Source organism: Chamaea fasciata, unplaced genomic scaffold, assembly GCF_029207755.1.
Source record: "Chamaea fasciata isolate MVZ Bird 193981 ecotype frontalis unplaced genomic scaffold, bChaFas1.0.hap1 SCAF_30, whole genome shotgun sequence".
NCBI classification, from domain to species: Eukaryota; Metazoa; Chordata; class Aves; order Passeriformes; family Sylviidae; genus Chamaea; species Chamaea fasciata.
This window is the reverse complement of record NW_027094115.1, coordinates 3,850,317-3,864,917: the sequence shown is the minus strand read 5'-3', so window position 1 is coordinate 3,864,917 and position 14,601 is coordinate 3,850,317. Positions and strand designations below refer to the sequence as shown.

The 14,601-nt window shown below is 44.5% G+C and overlaps 1 protein-coding gene across 1 annotated transcript; it reads left to right on the top strand.

The window, feature by feature from the left end:
* Positions 1-1,746: 1,746 nt before the first annotated feature.
* Positions 1,747-13,922, top strand: BNIP3L (BCL2 interacting protein 3 like). The gene is made up of 6 exons (XM_066206421.1): positions 1,747-1,936; positions 6,183-6,369; positions 6,864-6,936; positions 8,200-8,303; positions 9,112-9,261; positions 10,610-13,922. The coding sequence occupies exons 1-6, from the start codon at positions 1,849-1,851 to the stop codon at positions 10,656-10,658; spliced, it is 651 nt and encodes a 216-aa protein (XP_066062518.1). The 5' UTR covers positions 1,747-1,848; the 3' UTR covers positions 10,659-13,922.
* The last annotated feature ends 679 nt before the right edge of the window (positions 13,923-14,601 follow it).

Below are 14,601 nucleotides of genomic sequence, written 5' to 3'. Positions count from 1 at the left end.
TCAAACATTTAGAACACCTTGGAGCCATGAGATAAACCACTGGGATTATCTTGGCACAGGTCTTCTTAATTGTTTGATTTCAATTGACTTAAAGGTGGTTTTCGGTTTGGGTTTGTTTTTTTTTTTTCCTAGAAGAAAAACCTTTGTCCGGTCCAAAAAAAGCTTTTCCCAGGAATTTATGGCCATTGTTTCTCTTCTATTAACATGTGGTTTTGTGTCTGTCCAACCCCTGCCATTGTCGCAGCGTTTTCCATCCCGGGGTCCAAATTACAAACTAATTACAGCATTCAAATGCCCCGAGGAACCTGTGCAGTGGCTCGAGCACAGGGCTGAAAGTCAGCCCTTGTGAATGCTATTTCTGGCTCTGCCTTGACTCACTCTATAATCTTGATCAATTTATTTCTGACTCAGAAATTTTAATAGTCCCACTTGACTGATAAATATTCATGCCACAAGTGTTGTGGCAAACGCTTCCTGAATGAGGGTGGTGACAAACGCTCACGTTGGGCTGTGACTTGAGGGTTGCAAAGTAGGATTGGGTTACCCGGGCGGGTTTTTTTAATTCAAAATCACAAAGTAGCTCAGTGTTCTGGCTCCAATCTCAAATGTTTCTGCAGCCCCTCTACCTTTAAACAGATATCGAATTAATTAAATTGTTGCTTTCTTTTTATCATTAATGTAGCTAATTCTCTCCCAGAATCCAGGTTTTCCACGGGGTTAGACATTTGCAAGGCCTGCAGTCGAACTGAGAAGCGTCGGTGCTACAAAAGGTGGATTTCAAACATCCGACATCAGTGTAGATGAAGACAAAAAAAAATATTTAAAACAGGCATTGTAGTATGCATGCGACACTTGCGCAGACAAGATTTTCTCTAGCATAAAATAGTTCTGGCACAGAAATTAAGCGATTTCTTCACATTTGTAATGGGGAGTAAACAAAGAACACCGCTGCAGTTGTGTCTGCGTGGCTTCACCCTGATGGTGTTGCTGTTGCCGACCTCCTGCAGTGAGTATAGTAGTGAAAAAACCACAATTTATACTCTCATGGTTGTTGATGGGAGGACTTTATGGGCGTAAAAGGCTCCTTTACAGCTTTTGGGAAGAAAAATGCTCATGAATACAGATTTATGTGAGAGAGAGATGAGGCTGAAGTCACAGAACTCCACCAACAAGAATCTAGGCCTCCAAATACACCTTAAAGTTGATGTGATGTCAAAACAGGATGAAGATGACAGGATGAAAAGGAGGCTCAGGGGGAATTTCTGGCTCTGCACAACTCCCTGCCAGGAGGGGACAGCCGGGGGGGATTTGGGATCTCATCCCAGGGAACAGGGACAGGAGGAGAGGGAACGGCCTCGGGCTGGGCCAGGGGAGGCTCGGGGTGGACAGCAGCAGGAATTTCCCCCTGGAAAGGGTGCTCAGGCCTTGGAGCTGCCCAGGGAGGTTTGATCCCCATCCCTGGAGGTGTCCAAGGAAGGGCTGGATGTGACACTCAAGAGCTCCGGGCTGGGGATAAGGAAGGGATCGGTGGCCGGCGGCACTCGGTGCTCTGGGGGAGTTTCCCAGCCTGACTGCCCCTGACCTTGACCCCGCCGTTCCCTCTCCCCGCGTCCCCGCTCCCCTCACGCCGCCGCCGCCGCTCCCTCCCTGCGCACGCGCGGGACGTGCGCGGGCGCGGGTCGCGCCATGGAGGCGGAGGGCGGGAGCGGCGCGCGCCGCGCCTGCGCAGCGCGGGGAGGAGGGGACGGAGCGGGGGCAAGCGGGGCGGGGCGGCCGGGCCCGAAACGGAGTCCGGGTTTGTTGTTGTTGCCCCAGCGGCTCCTCGGTCGCCTCAGCCGCGCCGCCGCCATGTCCGGCCCTCAGGAGCCGCCGCAGCAGCACAACAACAACAACAACCCGCCGGCGGACGGGACGCACGGCGAGCCCGGCCTCAACAGTGAGTGCGGCCGCGGGGGCGCGGGCGGGGAATGGCGCGGGGGGGCCCTGAGGGGCCCTGAGGGCCGCGACCCCCCGCGCGCCGCTCCGGGCCGCCATTGGCGGAGGGGCGCGCCGCGCGAGCCGCCGGGGGCCAATGGGCGGCGGCCGAGCGGTATAAATGGCGCGGCGGGGGGCAGAGGGGCGGCGGCGGGGCCCGGCCGGCCCCGGGAGCGGCGCGGCCGCGGGCGGCGGTGCCGGCTGTCAGCGGCACCGGGAGAGCCCGGGGGACGCGCCGCGCTGCCCGGGCGGATAGAACGGGCTCCGGCTGCTGCCGGAGCGCTGCGGCCGCCGAGACCCGCCCCGCCGCCTCTCGCGGGGGGCTGAGGGCCGTCAGTGCCCCCAGGAGCGGCCCGGGCTCGTTGCGTGGTTACCGGAGTTTACCCGAGCGGCGGCGGTGGGGATCCGGCGGGGCAGGGGGAGGAGCGCGGCTCTGGGAATGAGTTTATTCAGTGGCTGAGTCAATAGCACTGACGTGAGCGATTTCCCTCTATATCCGGCATCTCTGTCAGCTGCTCTGCTGCATCCTTTTGTTCCTGGGATAACACTACTCAGGCACATCGTGTAGGCTCTGGTACTTACTTGGTAAATGCTCTTCCCTTCGTTATAAACAGCTCCTCCCTTCCTTTCATCTCTAAATTTTAAGGCTGGAAGAGGTGAATAAATGGCATTGATGATGAACTGTAACCTCCGTTGTTTACGCGGAAGTTTCACTGACCACAAAATAAACTCTTGGTTGTTTTCCCGTAACTCGACGGGAATTGTACGAAAGGAAGAATAAACTGTGCCCGTTTCACGGTGTGATAACCCCGGCGCCTTCAACGATGTTACCTGAGCCAAGAATTCCCACAAATTATGTGCAGTGAACTTTTCAGTGCGTTTTGTGCCTTTCTCCCAGCTCTGCAGCGAACTTTCAGGCTAATGAGCTCAGACACATCTTTTCATGGAGATAAAACACCCAAGTTGCTTGCTTTGGGAATTCTAGATGCTTCCCATATTTTAATTATTATAAAGCTCTGTTACATATTGACCAGAAGAAATCCCACCGTAGGCAAAGAGCCCATCTAGCTCTGTCATCTGCTTAATAATTACCATTGTGGGAATCTGCTTGGCTTCGTTTTCCTTTCCCTCTGCTTTATTTTTTCCGTGTTAATGTTGTAGTTCATTGTAGAAGTGATGTTTATTACTTTATTCAAGTTGATCATGCCTCAGATTACCTGTGAACTACAACTTTGGAGTATCTTTATATCTATAAATTGTGTACAGGTGTTTAATTTATATATTGCCTTTGATATCTCCGTGCACCCAGCTGAAATCAGAGGGAATAAACAAAATAAGACCCATCTCTTCCCCAATATGTTTAGATCCTGCTGGTAAAACAGTCCACCAAGTAAGAGAAAAGCAGATTTAAAGTCAGTGTATGTAAATTCATGGTGAAATAATGAGCCACAGAGCAAAGCCAAAATTCAAACAATTTTGGAACAAAATACCACTTGTATGAACAGTTGTTTGGGTTTTTTTCTTTTCTCCCAAGAGTGTTTTGTGTGATTTGTGAAGGGAGGAGATGCTGCCACGTTTCTTAATTCTATTACACTTAATTCTCCCACTCTTCGTTCTGCCACATTCCCTATTTTGCTGCCAAGTAGAAACACGGGAAAATTAAAAGTTTTCGTGCAACTTCCTCATTTCTCAAAAAAGCAAACCCCACTCTCTGTTATTTGCACAATTTATCCTCCAACCCATTCCTCTAAAAGAAAACCCCTCTCTTTAAAGGACCAGAGGTTTATATCCCTGTAGTTTGAAGTTCCCTGGTGGCGGAGGGGAACGTGCTGCAGCTCTGTGGCAGATCAGGAATCCCTGGATTTATTTGGAATCATTCCCGTGTGAGGTCAGCTGGGAACGTGCTGCTGCTCGTGTCAGCTCCTGCTCGGCTCCCAGGGAGTGTTCACTCCCAGCCGGATTGGGGATTTCTTCCTGCTGCTTTTCTTTTTTAGGGACACACCTGAGGTGAAGCAATGAAAATTTGATTTGTGGCGGTGGGTTTAGAGCTGGATGTGTCAGTGAGGAGATCTACTCACCCCTTTGCCCTTTAAATCACATCTAAAATCATTTTAAATCATTTAAATCACCTTTTAAATAATTTCGAATCATTTAAAATCATTTTAAATCACTTAAAGCTTTGCAGATCCTAGTTTTCCAATAGCCACAAGTGGTTCTTGGGGAATATAAAGGTCTTTTCTGCCCACTTGCTACCTGCATTTGCCACCTGCTCTATTTTTTTGCAGCTGTGGCCTGTTGCTGCTGCCACAGGACAACTTTCCTGCTGAAACTCTTAGAGTCTGGCAGTTTTATTTAGGAATTTATTCAGGAATTCAGGCAGCAGCAATCATCACTGATGTGGAATAACACGGCCTCTGTCTGCTGCTGACTGAGCAAAGCTGCCTCTTCCCAGTTAACTCCTGGTTATCTGGAAAATCCAAAGCAGAAATGGCTGTTAAAACGTAGAGCTTGTACAAATAATGCTGAAAAAGGAGTTTCTGACGTGGTATTTGTAGCTTTAGGCTTGCTTTTCTTACTTGGATGTTTTTACCTCATGGGGGAACATGTCCAAACTTTAAAAAGTAGCCAATTAAATACAAAAAACCCCCCTGAAAACTCCTGCCTTCAGGTGGAATAAATTAAATTACGCAGGAGTGGTGGTGACAGATATCTCTAAAAATCTATCCGTTTCCAATTGAAACGTATCACTGAAGAATGGATCACCACACACACTCTCATGTTTGGTTAATCTGCATGTAAAACACAAGAGAAATACATTTAAACATAAAAAATCCTCGCTTCAACTACACAATATGTGAACTTTTTAGCAGCTGCTCTTGTCACCCATGGTACACTCTTGCTCTTTGTTGAATCTTAGTGCACGTGTCCGTGTCCCATGGGGAAAACTGTCCCAAAAAATGAGGGAAGAACCCGGTAAATTGGAGCTTTATGGGAGATGTTCGTGCCAGGGCAAAGCAAGCTGAGAATGGCAGCCTGCCTGATGTAGGGAAAAATCGGGGATGGATCCAAAGCCTTTGGGAGTAAAGGAAAGGAGGATGTAAAGCTGCGCAGGGGGGAGTTCTGTAGTGGGGGGCAGAGGGGTGAAAATTGTGTTGGAGAAAAGAAAGTCAAACAGGTTGACGTGTAATGGAGTGATCCGTAGTGGATTGGAGCTCCAAACTGCAGAGATGGGGCTGAATAAAGTGTTAGTAATTGGGGGGAAAGGGGATTTTCTTGACCAGCTCCAGAGTTAGGGAGCAGTGCAGATTTTTGGATGAAAATTCTGTTTGAGGAAGGAAAGTTGAACAGGGTGACGTGTAATGGAGGGATCCATAGTTGATTGAAGCTCCAAACTGCAGAGATGGGGCTGATTAGAGTATTATTAACTGGGAGAAAGGGGATTTTCTGTTCCAGCTCAGAGTCAGGCAGCAGCACACCTTTTCGGGCTGTTTGTGGTGATGAAAGGAGGAGAGCCTGTCGCTGTTGTCCCAGAGCCGTGTTTATGGGCTGCCCCAGGCCAGGGTGTGTTATCTGCCCCCAGCACGGGCTGGAGTCTCCGTCTGGGTGCAGCTGATAACCCTGGAGGGTGTTCAGCCTTGGGGTGTCCACGGGGTGACACAGCTGTGGGGTCTCCATGGGGTGACACAGCTCTGGGGTGTCCATGGGGTGACACAGGTGTGGGGTCTCCATGGAGTGACACAGGTGTGGGGTCTCCATGGAGTGACACAGCTGTGGGGTGTCCGTGGGGTGACACGGCCATGGGGTGTCCATTGGGTGACACAGGTGTGGGGTCTCCATGGGGTGACACAGGTGTGGGGTGTCCATGGGGTGACACAGCTCTGGGGTGTCCATGGGGTGACACAGCTGTGGGGTCTCCATGGGGTGACACAGGTGTGGGGTCTCCATGGGGTGACACAGGTGTGGGGTCTCCATGGGGTGACACAGCCATAGGGTGTCCATGGGGTGACACAGGTGTGGGGTCTCCGTGGGATGACACGGCCATGGGGTCTCCATGGAGTGACACAGGTGTGGGGTCTCCATGGGGTGACACGGCCATGGGGTGTCCATTGGGTGACACAGGTGTGGGGTCTCCATGGGGTGTCCGTGGGGTGACCCAGCTGTGGGGTGTCCCCGGGGTGTCCCCGGGGTGACGTGTGCCTGCCCCGCAGGTTCCTGGGTGGAGCTGCAGATGAACGGCAACGGGAACAGCACGGAGAGCGGCGGCGGCCGGAACGGGGGCCTGGAGCACGTCCCCTCCTCCTCCTCCATCCACAACGGAGACATGGAAAAAATCCTCCTGGACGCCCAGCACGAGTCGGGACAGAGCAGCTCAAGAGGTAGTTCCCACTGTGACAGGTAAAAAGGAGTGTTGGCTGCTCTGCCTGCAGTTTTTTGCCCCTTTTTTTTTAATCCTAAAAGCTTTTTCTCAGGGGGAAATAAACCAAAAAAAAGTCTGCCGTGCTCCAGTATTTGGAATAATTGCTGTGCGATGCTTTCCACTTGTAATGATACCAAAACACGTGTAATTCACAATGCTGGCAGTGTTCCCTGCAAGAACAAGGGGATTTGCATCTTTTCTTGTAGCAGAGGAACTTTTGGGCAGTGTTTTCTTTGCTTTAGGGAGCAGCTGTCAACACTGTCGAGAAAGGTAGGATTAGAAATAAAATAAAAATTGAAAAGATGAGGGGGGTTGGGAAGACTTTGTAATGCTGGTATTTGGGATCTGAAGGGTGGTGCAGTCTGGAACTCAGCTGAATGATGTCCAGAAGGGCATGAGTAAATGATTTTATCTACACTGATGATTCTTCAGTTGAATAAAAAATGACATCATGGAATCCATTTCTCTTCAGCCCGTCGCCTCAAGATGATGGACAGATAACTTTTGATGTGGAAATGCACACAAGTAAAGACAGTAGTTCTCAGGTATTTTCTCCCTTAACTTTTAAAATACGCTTTGGGAAGTCGTGGATATTTGATCTAGGCTGGAGGGGTAGGACAAGCTCTTTGTGATGTCAGTTCTGTATTAATTGAAATTTGATTTAGAGATTAATGGTTTTGGAGTGAGGGGAAAAAGGAATCTCCATCTGTCCGGCTGAGAAATGCCTCTTGTTACTGTGTAACCCTGCAGGCCCAGGGTGTCAAAGCTGCCTGTGAAATGTTGATTTTTCTGCCCAAGATTTCAGGGTGTTCAGTGGTTGCTGTGCAGACACTCACATGACACTGAGTAATCTCCAACACAAACTGAGAGGAGACTAATGCTCGACTCTTAGTGTGATCATCCCATCAGATTTGCTGTCTTCAGCAGCACAAATAAAAAGCACTCCTGGAAGAATGAGAACTTGAATTTAATTTGGTCAAAGACCTGGGACTGTTCCCTGAGAGCCCAGAGTGTGACTGAAGGTGTTGGTGAGCTCTGCACCTCACTTGTGCCTGTGCTCTTTGATTTCCTCTGCCTTCGCTGTGCTGCTCGTGCTGCAACTGGTTCCTCTGATTTTAGTGAGAGTCATTCCGATGATTATTTTAATATTAAATAGGAGTTCAAGTCAGTGGTGTTCTCCACTCTCCCTAATTCATTTCTTTTCTTACATGGCAACGTTTGCATCTGTTGATGTGAAGTTTAATATTTTTATACAATTCAAGTGAGTGCTTGCCTTTCCCCCCTGCATCTGGGATTCACCCAGTAGAAGCTGCTAGTTGCAAACCATATAAATTTTAAATGACCAATAACACCTTTAGAAAGTCAAAATACTGGGGTTTGGAACCTTTTTATTTGACTTCCCATGCTTTCAGTCATGTTCTGTGGGCTTTAAATGGAATGACACCAACCTAATTTTTATTTTTCCACGTGTAAATATTTTTTGCACAGTTCTGGTTTATTCCATTTGGGATTAAAACAATCCTTTGCTTTTTGCTAGTTAAAAAAAAAAAAAAAAAAAAAAGGAAAACAAACAACAAACGGCTTGCAATGATGTGGAAATCCTGGATATAGCCATGGAATTTGTGGTTTCCTGACTTGTGCTGGCAAAATCAAATCTCTTTGGGGCAGTCAGCAGTCCAAGAACACTTAGTGGTTTATCAGGTGCCACCATTTGGTGCTTCTCGTGTCACCACTGTTGTCACTGTCAATTTAACACCCCGAGGAGGAGCTAATTGAGCGTTACAAGCCCTGTCCCCTGTGTGTTTCAGTCCGAAGAAGAAGCAGCAGAAGGAGAGAAAGAATTGGAAGTTTTGAAGAAAAGTGCAGACTGGGTGTCAGACTGGTCGAGTAGGCCTGAAAACATTCCTCCCAAGTGAGTTCACCGCCGGTTTTTTAATTAATTTCAATCTGTTTGAACGAATGGATGAAGGAAAGGCTCGTCACAATCTCACAATCAAAATAAATTCACCTTGGGAAGAGATTGATTTCTCTGTGGGGAGGCTAAAAAAGGTCAAAACAGTGAAGTGTGAAAATGAAAATAGCACCAGAATGACTTGAAGGTAGAACAAAGGCACAGCAAGCTGATGGCAAGGTTTCTTGATTTCAGGATTGCGGTTGATGGGAGAGCTGAGTACTTGGAGCTGGGATTGATGGGATTTAGTCTTGGCTCACTGAAGGGAACTGAGTGTTGAGCAAGTCTCCTAAATTCTCTGTCCTTTTCTTTCTTTCTGTGTAAAACATGTAATGTTCATCCACGGGAAGGGGAAAACCTTGAGATCCTTGAGTGCAAAGCATTTTTATTAAAACAGAGGATGCTGTTTAAATCTGGCAGGCTTCTGTATCTGTGTTTGGAACAAAAAAAAAATGAAGCCTCTTGCTAACAAATCACATCCTGAAATTCCCTCTCTGGGTCCTGCCTCTCTCTACAGCTCCCTTTGTGTCTGTACTGTCTGTGTGAGTGGCCTCTCCACAATCCCTCCTCTTAAATTACCTTGGATTCCTTGCTCTGTGTAAGGGATCTCTTTGATTTCCAGTTCTTTGTACTTTATTAAAAAAAAAAAAAAAAAAGTTCCTACAGAGATTTGTGTGCAAAAAAAAAAAAAAAAAGGAAAAAAAGGGAAAGAAACAAAAAAAAAGTCTTGTTGAATTTTTTTCCCTCCTTCCTCCCCCTTTTCTTCCAGGGAATTCCATTTCAGACATCCCAAACGTTCCGTGTCTCTAAGTATGAGGAAAAGTGGAGCAATGAAAAAAGGTGGCATTTTCTCTGCAGAGTTTCTTAAGGTTTTCATTCCATCTCTCTTCATATCTCATGTTTTGGCTCTGGGACTAGGGTAAGTATTCACCTAATTCTCACTTCAGCTTTTGCTTTCGCCACTTTGCTTGAATGTCAGGTCCTGCTGAAAAGAGCTTTCTCTAGAATAACCATTTTTGTCCCTCACTCAGACTTGGTGGGCTCTTACAAAAAGCAGGAAAACTTTAGAACAATGAAAACTTTGCAGCCTTTAATGTGCTTTATTCCCGGGATAAATCAAAAAGATAATAACTTTATAAATAATAACTTTAAAAAGCGATAAATGAAAAGTCACTTTTACTGGCCAGCATGAAGCTGCACTGTACGAATGGTGGTGCTGAGGGGGTGTGTGGGGCACAAACTCTGTAATTTCCAGCTGATGTTACTGAAAGTCAAGGTTGGAGTGTTTAGAGGAAGAGAAATGAAATATTGGCTGTGCCCTGAGAGATCAGCTGTGTGTGTGCTCAGCAGTGTTTTCATGGCCTGTGTAATCCCACATAATCTCTCACTTTGCCTAAACCCTCGCACTGTGTTTATCCACCTTCTGTTCTTCTGGGCTGGGGCAAAGGCACAGGCTCAAACCATGGTTTTATTGAGCCTTTTGTTGGATTTTGTGGATGTAATTCAAGCGTCTCTTTGAATTCTTGCAAATTATTATTAGGATTATTCTATTAGGATAGAAGAATCCTAATTTATCAAATCAGTCAGGATAGAAGAATCCTAATTTATCAAATCAATCAGGATAGAATAATCCTGATTTATCAAATCAAATAGGACAGAATAATCCTAATTTATCAAATCAATCCGGGTAGAATAATCCTAATTTATCAAATCAAATCGGACAGAATAATCCTAATTTATCAAATCAGTCAGGACAGAAGAATCCTAATTTATCAAATCAAATAGGACAGAATAATCCTAATTTATCAAATCAATCAGGATAGAATATGTGGGGATGGACTGGGAGATGTTTGTACTACTGCACAGTGGTGCATTCCTGCAATGATTTAAGTCTTGCTTGTGGTCAAGGTTTGAACAGATCCTCAATGCTCAGCGTTTTAAAGCTCAGCCCCCTCTCTAAAGGCAGCACTTGATTTGTTTTACCCCTGTTGCCTGGGGGTGTTGCTGTGTCAGGTACTCAAAACACAAAAACCTTTGGATTGGGGTTCTCAGACGAGCCTGGGGCTGGAGGAAAACCCACTTTGGGTGAGTCCTGAGAGCCCTGATCCTCCCAGACCCGTGCAAAAGCTCCCTGTGAGGAATTTTGTAGAAGAGAAGTGGAATCTGTGGATGGATCTCAGGCTGGAGAGAGGGGTTAGAGCAGCTGGGTGTGTGGGAAATCAGGGAATACTCCTGAGCAATGTGACATCCTTACATTTTCATTTCAGCATCTACATTGGGAAACGCCTGACCACACCCTCAGCCAGCACTTACTGAAGCCTGGAGTGCAAACCTGGAGCCCTGTGACCTGTGAAGGTGTTCCTGTCTCATTTTAGTACATTTGAGACCATTTTAAGCATGACCCTGACTTCACCCTTTCCTTCCATATCCAGGTTTTTTGCTAACTCTGGAGATTCAGTATTGTGTTGGAACTCTGTTGAGGTGTTTGGCTGTCCACATTCTTTTCCCCCTCTCCCCATTCCCCTGCCTCTTTGGGCCTGCAAGACACGTCAGAGTTGCTGGATTGGAGTTTACAACTTGTCTCTTATGATGTTGCAAGGGCTTCTCTCAATGCAAAAATGCCACCAGCAAGTTTTAATTTTATTAATCAGTGATGCTGTTGCCTCCTTTAGTGCAACCTGACTTCAGCTGTGCGTGGTCTCAGTGTTGGCTGCATGGTGGTGATAAAACAGTCTCCTTGGAAGGAAATTGGAGTGGAAAAGAGGTTTTGTTTCTTTTGTAAAAAAAAAAACGAAAAGAAAAAAAAGCAGCTGGTTATGGAATAAAACTTCAGAAATCACTGGCAATAAAGATCCAGTTTAAATCAGCTTTTGGGGGGAGTTTACTGGGCCCCTTTCATTGGCTTACAAGCACCATTTGAATTGCAGGAGGCGAAAGAACTGCATAAATTTTAAAGTAGGATGGCTTAAATCCATCAGCATATTTTAATACTAGGTAATTGTTGTAATCTTGTCTTTTCTATGAAGTCAGCTCCTTATTCCTTGTAGGAAAAAAAAAACCTGTCTGATACCTAGGAAATATTAGAAAAAAAAAATTGCATTGTTTGCATGTGAAGAAGCTTTTTTTTTTTTTTTTTTTCTTTACCTGTTTTTCTTCGGGGAAAAATTTCAACGTGAAATTTTCCTTTGGAAAGTAGTTCTAAATTAAGGAAGAAAAAAACCAACCAATAAACCCAACAGCTGTAGTGTAGGTAGGCTCTGTGTAAAAGGAGATTAATTCTGTTTGTTGTGGAAGCATTTTCAACAGAAAAAACCCTCATCCTTAAGGGGGAGGGGGGGGGACAATCTTGCAGGTGCATTAAAAAGAAAAAGGTTCAGAAGTTCTGAAATGTCTTCTGCAAACGAATTTTTCAATATTCCTCTCTCTCTCTCTCTCTCTCTCTCATTGTTTACTGTACAATCTCCTTTTTGGGGATACTTGGAACCTGCAGAAGTCACTCGTGGTGTCTCATGGTAGGGTAGATTTCTCACCTTTCTTTTCTCTTAGGGAACATTAAAAGCCTCGTCCTCCTTCAGTGACACTTCTCAAAATGTGAAGCTTTAGTACCAAATTGTTACAAAGCAGCGGGACACTCAACGTCCTTAAAAATAGATTTTTTTTTTTTTTCTTGGATTTCAGGACATGTAGCATGAACTCTGAAGGATAGAATGCTCTTTTTATATATATATATATATATATATGAATATATATATAAAAATACGATATAGACTTTAATACTAAGTATTTAGGGGAACCAATGCTAATTTTAAGACTAGCAAAAAAATCTCATTTAAATAAAAAAAAAACCAACTCTAGTAGGCTGACTTGTAGAAAATAAAGGAAAATCTGGTCGGCCCTTTGGAGAAAACAGCTACCTGTAATTGTTTGCTTGCATCAGACTTTATATAAAAAGTTGATTATTTGATAGAGCAGTGATTGCTTGAACCAATTGATGCATAGAAGATAAATCCCAGCTGAGATTTGGGTTCAAAAAAAAAACTTCAGTTAGCTCCCAGGAAGTGAAAAAATTAATTATGAATCCACTGCTAAACTGTGTTTATTTTCATTCTCTGCTTGGGAATGCTGTCAGAGAACCCTTTCAGGGTGGACAACAAATCCTCTGGAGCAATCTGCTTTTTTGTTTTCTTTTAGTTGTGAGTTCTTAGGGGCACTTGAGCCGCCCGCAGGTGCGGGTTGGTTTGGGGTTGGTTTGGGGTTTTTTGGGGGTTTGGATGTGGGGTCTCACCCAGAGGTAGGCTGGGCAGGGGAATGTGGTGGAGGGAGTTTTAGAGAGCCTCAAATAGTTCATTTTCCGGCCCTAAAATCCGAGGGGGCAGGAGAAAGGCTGGGCCACTTTCAGTTCTACCACAGCACCTTGTTTTGTATGAAATGGGAGTGGTGGGAAAAGAGATTTTTACTGAGCAGGGAGTACTTTATAAAGAGAAAACCCCAATCAGTTACCCCTTTCTCAATGAAAAAGGTGATTCTTCTGAATATCTGCTAAACAGCAGTGCAAGCTTGTGGCTGGAGCATCAAGACCACTGATGGTAAAATAAAAAAAAAAGGATAAAATAAAAGGTTGGAATAAAAACCTGTGAAACCCAGAGCTGAGGAATGAATGGCCCGTGGTCGCTGTAACACTGGCTGGGATCCAGTGCAGGATTTATTGACACCCTGTCCTGAGCTTTGGAGGAAAAATCTTCAACTTCCAGTTTTACAATGAACAGGAACATTCCCAAAAAAAAAAAAAAAAAAAAAAAAAAAAAAAAAGGGGGGTTCGATTCTTGAGAGTTGGAAGTTTTGTTAAGATAAACGTTGTTTAAAAAAAAAAAAGCTTTATACCTGTTTACAGTTTTGGAAAAAAAAAAAAAAAAAGAAAAGAAAAAAGAAATAAAAGTAGGCTTCATTTTTTCTTACACTCAGTGAAAAGCTGGCCTAGACTATTTGTAAATAGGATCAAGAAAAAAAAAAAAAAGAAAAATGCATAAACTCGCACATTAAAGATGCAGGCTGACCTGACTGCAGCAAATGCATATTTACTTACCGTTTGCAAAAGTGAAAGCTGAAGATCGTTGAAAACTCAAAATTATTTTTTCTTTTTTTAATTGACGTCTGTTGAACTATTGGAGTTAACTGAGCCAAAGTGATTATGCATTCTTCAGAAATTAGTCAGCACTTTGTAACATTATCTACAGTTTACATGTATAAGTTGTAGCTTATAAAACATTTTGTGCCATTAAAGCTCTCACAAAACTGCTTGTCTGAAATTGCTTCGTGCTGCGCCTTCCTTTTGTCTTCTCTTTCCCCCTTTTTTATTTTACAGCTCTGCTTTTTAAAATGTTTTACGGGGACTGTTTTGTTCTGGCTGACACCAACATTGAAGCTGCTGTTTGCAGACTGGAATAATTGTATTTTTTTTTTTTTAAAAAGATTGCTTGGGTTTGGTTTTGTTTTGTTTCGGTTTGTTGTTTTTTTTTTTTTAGTGACCTGGGATCATCCCCTTCATTTCCTGAAGCGTTTAATAAAAATATTCCCCCCTGGCTGGCCTCGTGTACCTTCTCCAGATCCTCCAGCACCTTGTCCATGAAAACTCTGAAAGGAAAACAATGTGGTGGCATATGAAATGTAAAGTGGAACTGCTGAGAGTTTTGTATGATTGGTTAACTCTGTTGTATTCCTTGTATCTCTCTTCTGTTCCCCAATTGTGTTTAATTTGCAGATTAAAGAGTGAGGGAGATAAACCCTAATTGTTAATCTGCCTCCATGTTCTTGGCTCAAGAGCACGAGTTATTTCTGTTTATCATGCGGGGAGTTCATGTTTAGATAGTTCATATTTAGTTTATAGTTATAAAATAGTTCATATTTGAGCTTAATTATTTAGTAAATAGTTCATGTAATAGTTTAAATTCTAGGTGGGAATGGACCGTTGTGATTACTGGTACCACCCCTTTTAGTTATTACTCTTTTCTCTTATTTATAATTTGTAAATCCAGAATTTTGTGTAAATGGGATTTGCTTTTTCCAGAAGAATCAGAGGAAATTAAACCCGTTTTCAGAGTTTCTGGGACTCGCAGTGAGACTTGGGCCTGAACTTTTGAATTGCTTCAAAACCTTTTTAGTTAGAAGGCAAGAATAAATACAAGATCACCTTGCCTAAGGCAGCACTTCCTTTGCTCTGGGATTATTCTGGTGTCAATCACATTTTGGTGGAGTTGAGGAC

Bases quoted from the DNA above. Each gene is read 5' to 3' on its own strand.
- BNIP3L (XM_066206421.1), top strand. From the start codon at position 1,849: ATGTCCGGCCCTCAGGAGCCGCCGCAGCAGCACAACAACAACAACAAC. The intron at 6,370-6,863 runs GTAAAAAGGAGT...ATTTCTCTTCAG, and splicing joins GGTAGTTCCCACTGTGACAG to CCCGTCGCCTCAAGATGATG. The intron at 8,304-9,111 runs GTGAGTTCACCG...CTTTTCTTCCAG, and splicing joins CCTGAAAACATTCCTCCCAA to GGAATTCCATTTCAGACATC.